The 19,332-nt window shown below is 39.3% G+C and overlaps 2 protein-coding genes and 1 long non-coding RNA gene across 7 annotated transcripts in view; 1 reads left to right on the top strand and 2 right to left on the bottom strand.

Moving 5' to 3' along the window:
• LOC134751519 (transcriptional activator protein Pur-alpha) overlaps positions 1 to 9,717 on the bottom strand; it is a 38,744-nt gene extending 29,027 nt beyond the window's left edge. For both annotated transcript variants that reach the window (XM_063686956.1, XM_063686957.1), the window contains exon 1: positions 9,577 to 9,717. In XM_063686956.1, the coding sequence (XP_063543026.1) occupies positions 9,577 to 9,619 (43 nt within the window). In that variant the 5' untranslated portion in view covers positions 9,620 to 9,717. The remainder of the gene's footprint in view (positions 1 to 9,576) is intronic.
• Positions 3,847 to 4,210, top strand: LOC134751531 (uncharacterized). The gene is made up of 2 exons (XR_010128673.1): positions 3,847 to 4,053; positions 4,116 to 4,210. It is a non-coding gene; the product is annotated as an uncharacterized LOC134751531 (long non-coding RNA).
• An 8,526-nt stretch (positions 9,718 to 18,243) lies between the features above and the next one.
• The window catches only part of LOC134751507 (trithorax group protein osa), a 60,341-nt gene continuing 59,252 nt past the window's right edge, over positions 18,244 to 19,332 (bottom strand). For 3 of the 4 annotated variants that reach the window (XM_063686925.1, XM_063686927.1, XM_063686926.1), the window contains exon 19: positions 18,244 to 19,041. In XM_063686925.1, the coding sequence (XP_063542995.1) occupies positions 18,928 to 19,041 (114 nt within the window). In that variant the 3' untranslated portion in view covers positions 18,244 to 18,927. The remainder of the gene's footprint in view (positions 19,042 to 19,332) is intronic. The other variant, XM_063686928.1, reaches the window with a different exon arrangement.

The raw sequence follows: 19,332 nt of genomic DNA, 5'->3' as shown, positions 1-19,332 counted from the left end.
AAGCCTCAGATCACATGTTTGGGTTGTGGGGTCAGAATTTGTTTAGTATGTGGGGTCATAAAAAACCACCTTTTGTTATGGGACAAACTAAGAAATCCGGAAAAATAATGTTTTGAAATCATACATTTCGTAAATTTGCGTCAGATCAAATATGTATGTGTGATTTCTTATGGGACAAAATAAAACAAAAGAAAGGGGAAATAAATAAAACGCTTGAATGTAAAGGACACATGTTTAATAAACTGGCAACAACAATACATTTTGTAACAATTCCAAGCTGAATCGCTTTATTTAGCGAGACTATTATTTATTACCAATAACAGTAATAACCTTGTAGCGTCTGTCTGGTGACATGGCCATTAATTCTGGACTTTATCGACACGGGCAACGTAACAAAAATATGTATACACGACCTAATTACCACGACAAAATTAGTAGAACCATTTCGAAGTTACAAGTCCGATTCAAACAACCACGAACTTGTTTCGCTTAGGTGTTTTCATTCCATAATGTATTTGATAAAAAAAAGTCGGAGAACGAACTATTTTATCAAAAATTCTAAGACTTATTAATAAAAACTCTTATTATAAACCTCTGAACTAACCACAAACTTGCGAAAAACCAAACCTTGAGAGCTCTAAGTAGATTTAACATATACCCGTCCATAGGAATATTTTTTTCACGATTTTCTTATTAGTCCCATGTGAAACCTTTTTCAGTATGACCTTTTTGATACATTATTGACATTCAGGATCACGACCCCAAAATCACCCAGTTATACAATATATATATGACAGCATTGACAGCCTTAACATAGGTATAGTTATTTTATTTTAATTATGATATTGATATCGCCTGTACAGTATATGAACTTTTCTTCCTAATCAACCCAAGAATTGCTTCTACTAGTTAACACTGGATTCGTAGAGTAAACTAACTCGGAACGGCCTCGAGAGGCAAATCTAACAAGTTCAATGACACGTTCTACATATAGCCGCGATACTGTGACGTGTTCCAACAGTTCACATCAAAGATAACTATACATCTTTTTTTTTATGAAATAGGAGGCAAACGAGCAGACGGATCACCCGATGGTAAGCGATCTTTCGCCTTAGGGCCTTTACACACATTGCGACTTTATGCATCGCTTCAAACGCGCGTTTAAACAGCCACGCGATTGTATTGCGACACCGGCAGTATTGCTGTCTCGCTGCATAAGGTCGCCTGCTGCACTGAGATGTTAACTTTCATTCAATACCCTCCATTCTGGAGTGTATGAATGCATGGAGACTGTATAAAGGAGCCAAATCTCTATGTATGAAAAGTGTCCATCAACAAACAGTAATTAGGCGGCGCCACCATACACCGAAATACTACCAAAAACAACCTACGTAATTTGGTCGGGTTATTTGTTGCCTTATATGGTTCATGTTATACTAATGTCCCAGAGCCTAACTAGCGCCACCGGAGAGATTAGGAACTATTATTTAAAGCTTAACGCGGTCACTTTTACAACAATTCTGTCATAAGAGATTGCGATCCTTTCTATACCATCCATATATGAATGGCTATGCCCGTCTTACGACTTTGACAGTAATCTCTAATAGGGTTGCCAACCTAAGTATATTATATATTTATATAGTATGTACATACTTTATTTTGACCTAGTGTGCTAAATACTTTTAATTAAGATATTATGTGGCTTTCCACACAGAAGGGTCCTTATGCTTGTGCAATAAGGACGATTTCATCTGAAATTTCAATAGAAATTCTGATAAGCATAAGCATGGAAAACCACATATATAGTACACAAAACAACTATATTTCGATGGGTCCTTACGATGGGAAAGATATAGTTATTTTTAAGCTCTAAGAGTGTGTTTGATAACCGCCCCTGGTGGTGCTAATACTATCATAATTGCATATTTAAGTCCGCGCCTAAAAATGCAGCAAGTGATGCAGGTGCGCGTGCACGCAATGCCCCGCACTAATTGCTAGGCGCCTCGTAATAACCGCGCACGCGCATCCTCGCATCATTGCCCAAACGTTTAATCATTTGTTCGTTAAATAACTATGAAAGGTACAGTCAAGTCAGCATCAATAGTAGCTGCCTCTGTGGTCTGCCCCACGAATAAAAAAATTAGTATCGGATCCTAACGATTTAATATACTGAACTAACGTGAACTAAGGTTTTTTTTATACCACGTCGGTGGAAATCAAGCATACGGCCCGCCTGATGGTAAGCAGTTACCGTAGCCTATGGACGCCTGCAACACCGGAGATATTACACGCGCGTTGCCGATCCTTTAAAAACCTGTACACTCCTTTTTTGAAGAACCCCATACTGTAGCCCCTCGGAAAAACCTCGGCAGGGAGCTCAGGGGATGAACTAACGTTATAGATATGCCATTTGCGGGCACTTGATTTGGGGCGGTCAACTTCATGAAGGCATTCTGAAGTGTAGTTGAGCGACCCGGGTGAACCCGGGGAGGGTCACTATCTTATTTCTCAACAAAGTTTTGAATGCCTCGCCTGCCTAGCTTCTTCTGGCAGTACTATTTACTTCTAAAAATATTAGCCAATGTTATTATTTAAAATTGAGTAACCCATTTGCCTATCCAGTTGTTGGCCTATCCAGGCTAACACCATGCTGAGTCGGGACCATGTCGTGGCTAATATCGGTCATGTCATGTAATGTAATGTTAAATATGTGTTATAATGTTATGTGTAAGTTCGCTTTTGGTTCTTCTTGTGTTATAATGTGCCACGAATAAACTATTTCTATTTCTTTTCTATTCTATTTATAAAGAACTAAAATATGTTGAAGAGTAGTGGTACGAGTAGTAGGACTAGGATGTGACATTGGTCTAATCTATGTGAAATGTAGTGACCTAGAAAAATGCTAACTTTAGACTTCAGGAATTTATAATCGAGATAATGATGTAGGTGACCCCAAAAACAGCAGCCAACTAGTGTTTATCTCCAGATCTGGCAAAATCTGTTGCCATACTACTCTCTCTGCTTTTTATGATAATGAATTAAATCTCATTCTGGTCATATATCCATCACTGATATTATGTTATCTATGGGCTCCGTCCATTTGGCATAACTTCCGTGACCCGAAACGCATCTGGCATAACCTATTTGACAGAACTGTTTTTTGACGAATGTTTGCTGAAAGCTTCAGTTTGTATAATATACAATACCCTGAATGTTTGCGAGTCCGAATCTTAAATAGACTATTATTATCTTGGCCTACTTTAAATCATAATCTTAATCATTTATTTGCACATAAAAATGATTTTACTTAAAAGGTATTATAAAAGTTACATGTCCTAGTCTTTTTACGAATTTGATACGAATACTTTTATTTTGCGTTTGTTCAATTGTCCGAAACGTGATTGACGTAATCTGTTTAGCATGATAGGTTTTAGGCGAATGTTTACATTGCAGAAAACGTATTTCGATTCCCTCTATTTGGCATAACTTCTATGACCGCATTCGTTACGCATCTGTCCGCTGTCGTAACGAATGTTAAAATTAAAGAAAGTGTCGGTTTGTAGTTTGTATAGTCGAATTATTGGAAAGTAATTATTTGACCAGCCGTTTTTAAAACTGATTTGCAAAAAAAATTGCCATTAAATCATTTTGCTGGCTGGCAATAAATAAAAATCGAAGTACAACTCTTGTTCAGCAAACAATTCACAAACGGTCAACATTATATTTATAACTAAAATTGATTTGCTTCAGTTGTAAATGTTATAATTTATCTGCTTAATAAATAGTCGAGCTGCAAAATAATTACTTAGACAGCAAGATTTAATAATTGGTTGGTAGAAAAAAACATGTCTTTAAGCAGTTTAATTGAGAGGTATGCATATTAAAGGAATGGTAATCTGATTAAGGTGGATTACGTTTGATTTGAAAAATCGGCAGAGTTGCAGGCGGAGCGAAATCAGTCCACGTGACACGAGCAGCCAATAATGTGCGTGCATTTAATTCGATGATTACTTGTTTGACACTAACTGCTACTAGAAAAGTGGGTTAGGTTAGGTTAGAACTGCGACCTTCACAGAAACCAACTGCTGCTATAAAAGTGGGTTAGGTTAGGTTAGAACTGCGACCTTTACAGAAACAAACTGCTACTAGAAAAGTGGGTTAGGTTAGGTTAGAACTGCGACCTTCACAGAAACCAACTGCTGCTATAAAAGTGGGTTAGGTTAGGTTAGAACTGCGACCTTTACAGAAACAAACTGCTACTAGAAAAGTGGGTTAGGTTAGGTTAGAACTGCGACCCTACGAAAACAAACTGTTACCAGAAAAGTGGGTTAGGTTAGACTAGAACTGTGAACCCATGAAAAAAAAACTGTTGCCAGAAAAGTGGGTTAGGTAAGGTTAGAACTGCGACACCACGAAAACAAACTGGTACCAAAAAAGTGGGATGTTAGAAATACAACCCCACGAAAAAAAACTGTTGTCAGAAAATGGGTTAGATAAGGTTAGAACTGGGACCCCACGAAAACAAACTGTTGCCAGGAAAGTGGGTTAGGTGAAAACGGCGTCCCCAAGAAAACGAACAGTTGCCAGAAAAGTGGGTTAGGTAAGGTTAGAACTGTAAAAAGATACTTCGAAAACTTATGCGAATTCAATACTGCGAAAGATTTGGCAAATTCATTTCCGCCAAAAAATATTCGGCCTACAAACATATACGAGTCTTGCAAGTATGAATGCAAAACTTTTCTATGCCATAAGATTTTATGCTTGTAGTACTTTATGCTTAATAGCGAATTATGCAAAAATAAATTATTACAAATAAAATTATGCAAAATGAAACAGATGCCAGGTCTCGATTCGAAAATTAATTTTATGCCAAAAGATACTTTGATCAATAAAAATTATCCGTAGAGTACGTATTACGTATGCGGAACTATCCAATACCAAGTGAGATAATGCTAACAGTATATTATGCCTAAAGTTATTATGCAATATAAAATTATTACAAAAAAAAATATGCCAAAGAAAGAAGAAGGGGAACCATTGTCTATAGACATGCACCTATATAGGCAGGTATAAAAGGTGTTTTTAAACATATTTCATTCTCTGGGAACTAGAAGGTTCCGACATTAAGTTCACCTTTTGTACAATTTTTACTTAGCAATAAGGTTTAAGTAAATAAATTAAATTCAATTCAATGCCATACTGAACATCTGTTATCATCCCCAAAATAATGAAAAAAAAAACACAACATCTGATCATAACATTTATAACCAAACAATTACAAACTCTAAAAGTCAGTCAGGAAGTCAGCCAGAGGCAGACAACAAAAACAAATATTGATAAAACCACAGCATAAATTTTAGGTCTGTGGATAAAACACAAAACAAAAGAATAAAAATCTACATATTTTCTAATAGTTGTCTCAGGGAAAACCAACATAACCTGTTTTGTAAAACATCCTAAAGAAAAACAATTACGATTTCTTTGGTAATAAAACTTCCTAAAATTAACTAAGTAATATTCAAAAGTAGGAAAAGTATAACTTGAAAATAATTTGCGAAAAGAGGCTTGGTGGCCAGTAATGTGGTTATGTAAGTAGTTCAAGGTGGGTCGTTGACAGCAGACAGCAGACAATCCCATTACAGACCGCCGCCAGACGCCAAAAAAACGTCAAACCTGTTTTTTGCAGACTTTAGTCTCAACTCAACCGTAGACTGAAACACATGTTGGCCAACTGTTTCTAGTCAATATAGAATCTTTGAGCTTCAATTTATTGATTATTTATCCTTTTTTATGTTTTACAAGAAAATGCATGAGTATGTTTGTATTACAACTTGTATTTATTATTTTTGAACCTTTTTATTATTATTAATTTGAGAGCTAAAATTGAACAGTTAAAATATTGGTGTTGCTAGAATGGTGGTGACCAGAGACCGGAATTATTGTGGTATTTTTGAACTGTCATAGGGAGTTCTCATTTATCAACCTCCGATACACATATGTGACGTTTACAACCAAAAGGTACCACATTGTCGCTTGTCGGTAAGGTTGATTTCAAATTGAAGCTGTATGGCAATAGCGCCTTATTGACAACCGACAATAAGTACCCTTTTGGTTGAAAATGGCACATATATTGATACAATATTATAAAGTTATTATAGTTAATGGATCTCTTCTTCTTCTCAGAACATTTGCGTCCACTGATGAACATATGCCTCTTTCATGGATTTCCATGTCGTTCTGAACAACAACAGTTAATGGATATTTGACCGTAAAAGAAGTAATATAAAAAAAGATGACTACTTTTTTCTTTTATAAAGAAACTAATGGAATATTTGTTAGCTCTAAAACAGACTATGGGGATAAGTACCTATACCTTATAGGGATAAGTTCGCCTTTGTACTTCCATTACTATAATTTATTTTTGTAAACCTGTGTTGTGTACAATAAAGTGATTACTACTACTACTAGTACTACTATGAATGTGAAATCCATACTAATATTATAAATGCGAAAGTCTGTCTGTCTATCTGTGTGTTCCCTCTTCACGCTTAAACCGCTGAATCCATTTAGATGAAATTTGGCATAGAGATAGGTTGAGTCCCTGAGAAGGACATAGGATAGTTTTTATCCCGAAAATCATCCCTTAAGAAAGTATAAAGCGGGGTGGAATTGAGATAATTAATAAAGTGCCTGCTAATTTGTGTGCATAATATGCTCAAATTGAATACAAATACAAATAATTTATTGAAAAAAGTATTGTACAGAGGTTCATCTTAAAGACTAAGAGTTGTTAGTAGAGGAAAGTGGTTTACGAATGCCTGAACTAGGAGTTCCTGTGTTTCAGGCAGCGAAGGACAAAATTAATCAATTTTTAATTTTTAATTTTTAATTTTAATGATTGCTATGAGATTTTTTCCAGGTGCTACACTTACTTTAGCTACTGTTACTAAGTCCACGCAGACGAAGTCGCGGGCAAAAGCTAGTTTAAAATAAAGGGAACTGCAGGCTAAGCGTGGTCGCATTTTTATCGCCTGTCACATTCTAAGGTTCTAACTCTAACAAGTATGTAAGTGAAAAAACCGGCCAAGTGTGAGTCGGACTCGCGCACGAAGGGTTCCGTACCATTACAGAAAAAAACAGCAAAAAAATCAAGTTTGTTGTATGGGAGCCCCATTTAAATATTTATATTATTCTGTTTTTAGTATTTGTTGTTATAGCGGCAACATAAATACATCATCTGTGAAAATTTCAACTGTCTAGCTATTACGGTTCATGAGATACAGCCTGGTGACAGACAGACAGACAGACGGACAGACGGACAGTGGAGTCTTAGTAATAGGGTCCCGTGTTTACCCTTTGGGTATGGAACCCTAAAAAGTGACAGGCATAGTGACAGGCGATAAGAATGCCACCATGCTGCCACCACTGAAGTAATAAACATTATTTAAATTTAAATTATTTACATCTACTTTTAATCTTTTTTAATATGTTGTAATCTAAATTGTATCTATATAGGTATATGGAAAGTTGATAAATAAGAACTCCCTCCCTAATGACAATTCAAACTGCCACCAGAATTCCGGCCTTTGGTGATGACACAGATCTGATGAATGAAACCTGGTACCAAAGAGGATATAATACTACAATGTTATATGATATAACACTACAATGTTCCAAATATTAAAGACCTATACATATCAAGCCAGAATCTAAAGTTGAGAAGGACACTCTAAGAAACTTGTCAAACCCCCGTGTGCTAGCAACCCTAGGAAACACTTCTTGCCGAATCGTGTGGTAGCACACTAGCTTTTGCCCGTGACTTCGTCTGCGTGGTGTTAGTAATTTAGGTAGCTTATTTTTTATCCAATCTGCTTTTTATTGATTCCGCATACAAACTTCCACCCCCCCTTTTCACGCCCTTAAAGGATGAGGAGTATGCATATGACTTCTGGGATAAAAACTACGGACCCTATGTTGTTGTTGTATGTCCTAGGGCACCCCATATGCATAGGGCCTCCACAACTTCTTGGCCTCGCTCCAGCTCAGTCCCACGGCTTGCAGCTCGTTCTCTATGCTCCGCCTCCAGGTGTGTACTGGGCGTTTGCGGGCCCACTTTCTGTCCTGAGGCCGCCACTCCCCTATGTCCCTCCCCGGAAGTCGATACCAATTTCAACTAAATTGGTTCAGCGGTTTAAGCGTGAAGAGGTAACAGACAGACAGACACACTTTCGCATTTATAATATTAGTATGGATTAGTGATAGCATTAATTATCTGAATTAATAGCACAAGTGCAGGACATTGATATGCACGTATCAGCTATTTTAAGCTGCCTGTGCATTCGTATATAATAATATAATATAATAGTTTGAATTGCTAATATCACAACTAGGAAGAAATAGATCACCTATCACTGTTAACTTTTATTGATGAAACTTGCTTTTGTCTCAAATTCTTACTGCATTACTAGGTTAGATTTGGAATTTTTGGTTTCTGATATCTGCAGTATCTGCCACTAATAAGTAATAAATAAATTGTGCCCCCAAATAATAATTACTGTGTGTTGTGCAACAATTTGTAAAGCACTCCATTGTTTACTTGCCTTTAATGATGATTGGAACTGTCATTTGGCACTACTTTTTTTACTTTTTTACTTAAAAATTTAGGTTATAGTCACCAAGCAGACGCATCTAGGTTAATATAAGTACACCTAGGACCCGGTACTCCCTGTGTGGAACTCGTGGTGTGCACAGGATCAACAGCTTGTTGCCAAGAGGCCACTCCCTCCGCTCCAGTTCATGAACCGTGGAGGCTCTGCCTAGCAACACACTTTCACTATTGCGCAATGGACTGTGTCCTCAATACCTCAATGTCACAGCAGGTAGGGCAGGTAACCTCACTTAGAACAAAGACCTGCTGGCTTCACACCTCACTATCACTTCAATTCACTTCACTTGGCACTTGCTGTAATTCACACAATGTCACTACACAACACTTAGAAATACACCTCCGGTCTAATCAGATTCTTATTGGAAAAAGTGGGATCGGGTCTGGCGCGATGTTGACGATGGTCAGATGGGGCTCCAGACGGGAGACGGGGGCTCGGCGGGCACTGACCTAGCGTGGCGCGCGCCGTCAGCTGACCGCTCGGCTGCGCACACAAAGGGCCGCGGCGTGGTCGGCGCCGCGGGCCCCCGGACCGGGCTCGGCCCGCCCCGCCAGCCTCCCGGCCGCCACCGAGCCCGCCCGGCCGCCAGCCGTCAGCCGCTGCCGTCCGACGGCGAGAGGTCGCAGACAAAAAAATCGATAGGTCGTCAACCTCAGACGGCGGTAGCCCAGCCGGTCCCCGGCCGAGCCCCGCGCCTCCCGCGGGCTCTGCGGCCCCGCAGCCTGCTCGGCCCCCGAGACCCTTAGTGCCAGACGGCTTGAAGACCCGAATTCGCCATTTTGAAACGGGAACAATGAAATATTTACTTTTGAACGACGGGACAGGGAAGAATATCTGCCCGGGCGAATTACGGAAACGGCGCGAAACGGGGTGCGTCCCGAACGCTGCGCCGCTGTAAATATATACGTACTCTGACTAGAAAGCCCCTCGTCGCCGCTGCCGATATCCGACATCTCAATCCACACCGAATTCTACAGGCAATCCGCGATCTTTTCGGATCGCTCTCGGTCAACTGGAATTGTCTATGCTTTCGAAGCCATCAAACTTAGGTTCTTTATAGTGGCAACTTTACGTCAAGAAGTGATGCTCTTTATATTTTAACAAAATAAGTCAAAATACATAATAATAACATGAAATATGCCCGAAATATTCTAGATTTAATTCAATATTGCTATAGTTTTACTTGTTTTCAGTTTTGCTTTAATTATGAAAGAAAAATAAAGGATTTTGTTCGTGTACAGTATCTGCGACTCTATAAAGAGCCTAGACGATGCATTCAAAAGCTGAATTTACATTTTGCGGTTGTGACATCCTTTGTCATTACTTGTTAAAAAGTTTCTTTTTTAAATATAAATTCCTACTAAAAGTAGTTTTTGTGCCTTTTATAAACAAAATTACATATTTCGGAGCTAAAATTAGATTAAATACAATTTTATTTTGAAACAAAGAAACCATAGACAATTTATTTTTCTTAGTGGTATTCTACCGTCCAATTTCTTTGTCCAATGTGCATTGCGTCTCACTCTCTTATTAAGCAAAATGTGAGACGCAAATACACATTGGACCAAGAAATTGGACGGATGGAATACCTCCCTTAACCCAGAAGACCGCTCCCTCAGAAAAATGATATGCTCCAGACTACGCGGCTTCGCGCCGCGATTCGCGCACGAGTGTGGAGGGCCCTAGAGAACGGCTTGAAATGGGGTTGGTTGGCCCATAGATATAATATTCCTAAAGATGAACTATCGGCATTTAAAAAAATACTTGAAAGGATTTAAACTACCCACCTAAAATGAACAGATAACCATTATAACTCAACTTTATATATTCTCATCAACCAATATGTTTTTGTGAATTTGATATTACAATAATCAACAGCGGAAATATGTATTAAGTTACATTAAGGCCCCATACGCACGAGAGCTTTAAAAGCGTTGCGTATGGGGCCTAACGCCAACTAAAATATGTTTTCCGCAATAATTTAGTTATTTTGTTATACATATATGTATATAATAAAGTATTCGTTGTCCATTAGCAATTCTATGATGTTTATTTTTAGTCGAGATATCGAGGCTTCAATTAATCGCTGTCTGGAGATTATCGATATATAACATGATTAAAATCGACAAGTCTACATCCTTAAAAACCCAAACCCATACACATTTTTACACACACATACACAGCTTGCCCACCAGCCCACCACAAATAGCTACGGTTTGAAATCCGCGATTTAGGCCCCATTAGCACGAGAGCTTAAAAAGCGTTGCGTGTGCGACGCACCCATAAGTAAGAGCGAGAAAGCGATATCTCTTTCTCGCCATCGCTCTATAGTTTCTATACCATCCATAAGTATCATGATCGCATTTTTATCACCTGTCATGCCATGCGTCACTTTTGCACTTACATATTTGTAAGAACGTGACAGGCATCTCAGGCATGGTGACAAATGATAAAGACTTTAGAGCCGACCATCTTAGCCCTACTGGTAACGATATACACATGATATACATCTGAAAATAAATGAAAATGAGATGTATTCGTGATTTTTTCTATTGAGCCAACTAACTATAACTCGTTTCATGATTGTGTTGTGTAAGTCGTGTTTGACCTAAATTCCTGTTTCTGATTGAATGAGCACAACTACGTAACTAATAATTATGTAATAGTTACTCGTAGTTACAGAGAGAGTTTTATTGCCTATTATCAAGCCAGACACTAGGGGGTTGCTATGTTATGTTAGCTCTGTAATAAGGGAACGCACCCTAAAGCCGTCCGGACTGCGTTAGTAATTTAGTGGTGGCGAGTGTTTGTGACTTTGCATGCCTAAAGGGTCTGCAATCTGCATGCACATGGAGCATGCAGTCACAAACACTCGCCACTCGACTAAATTACTATAACGTAGTCCGAACGAGGCTTTAGAGCCAAAGAGTATAGTAAGTATATTAGCTTAGCGCTCGTTGGAATCGTCTTGATTGTCAAAAAAGTATAATGGGCAATAAAAGCTTGAAGGTATATTGTTTGCCAGAATCTTAATTTTTAGGCCTTTTAGGATGATTTTAGTTTACAGGAATGGAAGGGAGCTAACAAATCACATTATTGTTAGGAATGAAACAACAATGAATATTACAAATGACTATAATTTTGTCACAATTTTTCCATACAATGTTAATAACTTTTTACCTTATCACTATTTATAATACATTACTTAACCATTATTAATATTGTATTACATTATTTAAAATTCTTTCAGTTTAATTTCTAATTTTAAATTCCACGGAGTCAGTTTCAGATGAGACATTAATATTTATTTAAAGTAAACTCACGAAGGACCATACAAAGTTAAAAGTAATTTTGAAAAACCTCGAGTACTTCATATGATACACTAAAATGTAATTCGATTAGATCTTATTATACTAAAAATATTTCTTGCTTAGTTCACTACGAGAAGTATAGTTAAAACTGTACAAACGTATTTTATGTTACCTAGCGAAACGTTGCGACGGACGGGACCGCGCGCCGCGACATATCTACTATTATATTATACGCATACGCACTGCTCCTACTCGTACATCGTACTCCTACGACACCGAGATTGTCCTGATAATTGACAAAGTATCGCAACATAGGAAAATGCGGACACGAGGCGCCGACTAAAGGTAATTTACACTTTTATTATCAGTGATTCTTCTACAAAATCCCGAAGTATCGGTGGTGAGAAACTTAAGTGTAGAAAGGCCTTAGTCGACCGTCTAGTTCGCTTGGAGGGTGTAGCACCATCTTATCATACACTCAAAAGAATCAAAGCGGGTCTCTTTGTATAGGAATTTCTATAAAAAAGACCCGTTTTCAATCTCTAGTGTAAGTTCATTACAAATAAAAATGTATAAATTAAGTACTAAATTAGTAGACAGGAATCTTATAATTAAATCAACCTATTACGTTCACAAGATAAGCGGCATTTTAGTTGACCTGCTTAGGCTAATTTTCGGAGTAATCCTTACAAAAAGAGACAATTGGCGCCTTTTATAGTCGCGCCGCGCGGTCCGTGCGGCGGGGTCCATCCGGGCAGAACCAGGGGGTCTACCGTGAAATATCTGCCTCTCTATCGTTCTTGCGTATTCGAGCGATAGAGGCAGATAAACTAATTTCGATTTTCGTGGTAGAGCCTCACGGCCTCAGGACCCTCCGCGTAAACACAAGCACCGTCAGAAATGCGAGTAAACGAGTAAACAGTCGTCGCCGACATAACAGAACTACTAAACATACACAACACGGCAGTCTGTGTTCAAAGGGAGAGTAAATTATAAAACAGTAAGTTAGCCTGCGTTGCAAACTATAGAACCTTCTGAGCATTTCATGATTATTTATTAAGTACCTAACGCTCCCGGCGTTAACCAATTTTCACTCTGACATTCTGACCAGCGATTATAATGGGCGTACCACACCATCGCACCGCACCAAGGTAATTTTTTTTATACTACGTCGGAGGCAAACAAGCATACGGCCATTGTGCGACGCATCCATAAGTAAGAGCGAGAAAGTGATATCTCTTTCTCGTTCTTACTTATGGGTACGTCGCACAATTTCTTGGTGCGGTGCGACGGTGTGTTACGACCTTAAGATTCGCTGGTAAAAACCATTATCAAAATGGCGTAAAACCACTTGACTTCATGTAACGCTCAGGCGGCCCCTTACAGGTAATAATTAACGGTGTATAACAAGCAAATACAATAAACGTTACAATAATTAAGTATCAATAAAATTGAGCTAGAATCGAACCCCGCACCGGTCTGGCCGGTGGCGGTAACTTATACCTACAAGCTGCGGTCGCCGCGGCGCCATCTTCACTTTTATCGCCCTAAACATAACCGACTTTCATTCATGAAAGGTCTGAACTTGAACGAAAAGAACGTAGTCAAATCTGCATAGGCTCAGGTGACAGCTTGAAAAAATATTGTCCTTCACCATCAATGGTGTTATGTGGTGTCAGAATTTTGAATTTGTTAATTATGCATCTAATATTTACCGTGTATAGACCGACAAGAAATTGGAGAAAATTATTGAGGGCGCCACTTCCTACGTAACTGTCACATTTTTTTATGTAAAATGCTTAAACATGGCAACAATTTAGTAAGGAATTTTTTTAGTTCTATTTTATTTAATTTCTATTATTTTATGTCACACTATATTATGTTACTATAAACTTACGTGAGATAATAAATAAATGAAATTGAAATCAAGCCTTTATTTTTTATAGCCGGCAACACTAATATTGAGATGTGCTCGATGAATGAGAGACCTTATCAACAATGTCGGTTTAGATTAGAATTAGTAACTTGAAAAAAGGACCCAAAAATACATATTTTTGATAGTTATCTACGGCGATAAAAGTGGATAAGCCACCGAGCCGCGGCGACCGCCCCTGTCCCGTGTTACAGCGAAGCGAAATGCGTTATGGCTACGTGTGATCCTGATCACTGACATTCGACTAGTACCAAAGAGATTATGAAGGTAATTTGGAAACGCAACGCACTCAGTCGCACTCGTATTGCTTCAGCGTCGCATATTGCTCGTCGTTTGGCACGGCGCGGGAGCACTACTCACAACCGCCCGCGCCCCCGGATAACAATTGTACTAACTTTTAATATTAAAGATTAAGTTTTAATATATTGCCACAAGTTTAAGATTGAATTTTACAAAAATATACACACTGTACAAATAGTGAAGCGCCCTAACGCTAACTCGTTGACAGACTTACGGCTACCCGATAACCCGACGACCACTAAACAGACTCCACACGTCGAAGCTCGGACTTGTATTATGTCGTAATTACCTGAGGGCCTCCTGCGAACATCGAAGATCGCAAATTGCGGGCATCTTTCCCTTTTACTCCAATTAAGGCATAATCCGAGTGTCAGAGAAAGATGCCCGCAATTGGCGAACTTCGGTATTCGCGGTAGTCCCTCTGCGCCGCGGCGAAGGACCGAACCCTTCCAACGGCCGTAAGTACCAACAATTCCTGCTACCTATAGCGCCCATAGCTGTATCGTATAACTGAGGCGGTTGGCATGTTATTACGGTAAGCGACGGACAGGAGGCTCGGCTGCATGAAGCCGATTCGGATAGTTTTAATCCTTATACTGAGCTACCTTCTCCTAGTAAGTCAACGCGCGACTTTACCGACCGCCTAAGTAGACCTGTGGGTTTCAAAGGGATTTACAAAAGTAATAATTTAACATCATAAAATCAAAACAATCTAAACAAGCGTGCAGATCCTTTTGCGCGGTTTAATGGATTAGAAACTTGCGCTAAAAATGGACTAATTGCGTGCTACAGTTAAAACGAAAACAATATAGTTCTCATAATTTAATTTATACCACTCGCGCCGCAAGATGTCTCTATGACAGTTCGTTTTTATATGGAGTAGCTATCACGTAAAATGTTTATAGATATTTCTAGAACTTTATTTAGCTCATTAATTTATTTGGAAATGCAGCATTTAAGTAATAAAATTTCGGTATAAACATATTTATTACGAGACTTAAAGGAAATGTCAATCTCGACGCGAGAGGTACAACGTAGCCGCGTCCACGCTCAACAATTTGCAATAAGTTTGTAATATTTTTTTACATTGACAAGCCCCTTAAGAAAACATGCAAAAATATAAAGTTTTTTCTATCCTGTGAATTCATAATACAACGATCACAAACTATTCGAGGGTTTTGAAAAGCCGACGTCGAGAGACCCGCCCTACGAATGCACAAGGTTTACTTTCTAATAAAAGTAAACCTTGTAAAAGTGCTTTAACATAAAATGTATTAGCGTGAATCTTCTGTCTTGTATTAGTTTTTCTTTTCTACATTTGTTATGTTTGTCCTGGCTAGACTGTATCATGTTATCATGTTCCTAGTTTTAATAAATACTGTAGTTTTAATAAATACCCAAATAATAGATGTAGCTCGGAAAGCGGACAAGTTAAAGTGGGACTGGGCTGGTCATGTCTGCCGCATGCCGAATGACTTGTGGGCCAAAATAACCACAGAGTGGGTGCCCCATGAGTCAAACCGGGGATCCGGCAGACCTCGTCGGCGATGGCGGGATAACTTGGACTCCTTTTTGAGCGACTGGCCAGATGTAGCTCAAAACCGGGAGGAGTGGAAGAAGAGGGGGGAGGCCTTTGCCCAGCAGTGGGACACAATAGGCTCGTAATAAATAAATAAAAATGTCTTTAATAAATGTCACAGTGTAAGTTCGCTGTAATGTTGTGTAAATTTTTTGAATCAATAAAATAAAATAATGATTTGTAATCTAAATAATTATACTGATTTCCCTGTCAGGTTTGGCTTTGTTTAAAGTAAATTCTAACGATTTTTAACAGACTTCAATTCCAAGAACGTTCTGTATTCGGTTGTGGTTTTTTTTTACAAGACAATTTGTGTGATAATGTGAGATGTGAACGTAGAGGGGTCTCTCGACGAAACTCTAGCACCAAACTAGAAAGATGGCAGCATCGCTATAGGCCTTCTGTCAAAACGGCAATACTGTCAAATTGCAGTTATTACTCAAAATACGTTGAATACCACATTGGGCAAATTCTAATAGAAAGCTTTCACAACCTAATCCTATTAAATTATCTAGCTAGTGATACATAAGAAAAAAATGTAAGATATTAGTAAAAAAAATACTATAAAGATTGCAATTTGACAGTAATACCGAAACGCCTTGCCAGCTGGCATATGTGACAACTGTTATATAAAGGTGCAACCACACCGGCAGACGATGCGGTGCCGGCCGCGCTAATACTGTCCGTTTGCGACTGGCCTTATTTTACGGTTAAACTCGATCACGTTTTCGTTACAAACTTTTATTGAATACTACTTTTGCTATTAGTTTTAACTTGTCTATTTTAATTGTAAATACGAGAGCTTTTAGCCAGCCACAGAACCGCATAACCAGGTACAATCTCGTACAACTTGCAGTTGAAACGCAGTTCGCCTGTCTTGGTGTTTAACTAGTTTTTTTATGAAGCAATCTAGTTTTTTTGTCAAGCACAAGGATTGATAAAAAAAAAAGGATTTGCAACGAAAACGTAAGCTAGTTTTTAATTGAGAGCAATGGCCGACGTGCGCGGCGACCGCATACACGAAATACAACTAAATTGTTATTGTACAAAAGCAAACGTATACAAATACAAAATTAATATTTAAAAATATAATATCAAAAAAGCGTAATAAAGCACTCGTTATGTACAGAGGCCTCGCCGCCGCTCGTCTGTCAGCGCTCCTACAGACTAGTTCCTTAACTATGTGACCTCAAATATTGAGAACGCGATTATGTACTTAACTCTTCTAGCGGCCGCGGGGACGGCGACGGGGCCTTGGTAAAATGTACTCAAATGTTTATGGCGTAAATATTAATAAATGAAAAATAATGGTATCCGTCGATACACCACGACTATTCGAGAACAAACAACATGGCGGATAACACTAACGCGCGCACCAAATAATAAATATAAAATTATAAACCTTAAGCAATCTTAAATACCCTGTTGATTTCATGTAAAAAAAACAATATTTCCCTTTTGACGTGTGCGTCGCGAATGTTCGGTCGCGCTCGCCCCGACTCCTTAATACTAACTCGGTATTCTCTAAACATTCGACAACGTCGCGTACATCGACACACATCAGTACATCGTACATCACACAGTGTACACTGTACACTGTCGATCAACGCAGCGGGTCTCACAGAATAGCGCCCCTTACAGGTAAATATTTACCCTAATTTCATACAAAAACTGTCATGTCAAGTCTCACGGCTCCGACCGTGCCCCGGAGCGAGCGGCTCGCGAACATGTTCGGGCGCGAACATTCGCTCGGCGCCGCGGCGCGCGGCCGCTCGGCGCCCTCTTATATGTACCTCCCGGTAACCTATCATTAACGTATATGTCTTTCTTACGTATGTTATTTCGTTTTTACCTTATACTTAAGACTTTAATAGTTTGTGCAAAGAAAAGACTTCATTTCACTAAGTTAAGAATTTTGTACAAGAGTTGTGACGCCCCGAGTCCGCCGTCCGACACGATCCGGTACGGCCCGGTACGGCGCGGTACGGTCCCGCACGGTCCGGCGCGGCGGCGGACGGTAACTTCTCTGTCCGGTCGGTCACCTCTAGACTTAAACCTTGTAATCGAGCAACTGTCGCGAGGCGCGAGTAATACATTATATAAATAAAATAAATAAATAAAAAATATTTTCATTATACTTAATTTTTAAAGGCGGTATAGAAATCGCACATCATCGCATAAACAACTGATGATAATTAAAAGTACATATAACGTTGAGATTTCAAAAAAAGACACTAATTAATAAGTGTACACGAGAGGTCACCGACCGCGACGACAAAATGGCCGACAAGCGGCGACAGTAAAAATATATTCCGTTGTATATAAAAATGCTAAAATCGCTTTATAAATACCGCCGACGCGGAAACTAAACTAAATAAAATAAAGTATACGCATCATAGGCCGAGCTCGGCTGCCCGCGGGGAGGCGATGACATTATTTCCAAATTTGACTAGCCCACACGAATTAGTAAGTGACTAGAACGCGAAACTTCACTGGCAAGACTCCGAATATCCCCTTACAGTGCAACGCCGCCCCGCCGGCGAACGACCGAAAACAATCTACCTAATACAAAATGTGATGGACAAAAGATACAATATTTACAAATAAGGGCTATGAACGGAGCGCGGATGTCGCAAATATTAAACTTCACAAGGAAGAGCAAGAACTCTATCGACTGTTATATTATACATCCGAAACTCTATTGTCTTTAGTTTTAATCAACACAGTCTCGATAGTTGAAAACTTATCCCGCACGTAAATTATATTCAAAAATTCTAGTGATTGTAATATGATAATATCAGATCTAAACACATTGGCATTATGTCTGGTAAAACTAACGAAATTACGAGTGACACTAAATTGTATCGTTTATTATTACATGTGTAATATTTTCGTTGACCGTGCACTTTACTAGGTTTTTACGACCCAAGCGAATATGTCTATAATCACAGATCAATCAGTAATATTCAAGTCACGATCAAATTATTGATCGATGCATAAAAACGTCGATAAAATCCTCTCCCAAATGACATTTAATTTTTGCTACATCATATCCGCTCCGTCAAAATGAAGCTCTCTCCGTGCCGGATGCGTGTCCGTGTCCGTGCCGGGCCGGCGCCGGCGTGGCGCCGGACGCGGCTAGCAGAAGCCGCCGAAGCCGACGGACGGCACGGACGGCACGGCGGGCACGGGCGCGGGCGCGTCGCCGCTCTTGTGCAGCTCCATCAGCGACGGCGGCGACAGGTAGTGCGCCTGCAACAACCATACATATCACATATAACGGTTTCCTTCACAACTGTCACGAGTTAGGGCCTATTAACGCCACACACGTGGTTGGACATGAGAACTTACTATTTTTCGACGATAACCTTTTTTGTCCTAACAAAAATCTATGAAATTTAGTAAGGATTTGGTCTGTGTTCAGCCGGCCTAGCCAAGGTGACAATCGCTTGCGCTTCGACAACGAAACGCTTTGTGTCTCTTTCACTCTTCCATATTAGTGCAACAGTAACAGTTGCGTTTCGTTCGCTACGGAGTGTAAGC

The sequence above is a fragment of the Cydia strobilella genome, chromosome 22 (genome assembly GCF_947568885.1).
Source record: "Cydia strobilella chromosome 22, ilCydStro3.1, whole genome shotgun sequence".
NCBI lineage: Eukaryota > Metazoa > Arthropoda > Insecta > Lepidoptera > Tortricidae > Cydia > Cydia strobilella.
The sequence above is the reverse complement of the archived record's forward strand: the minus strand, read 5'-3'. Positions and strand labels throughout refer to the sequence as shown.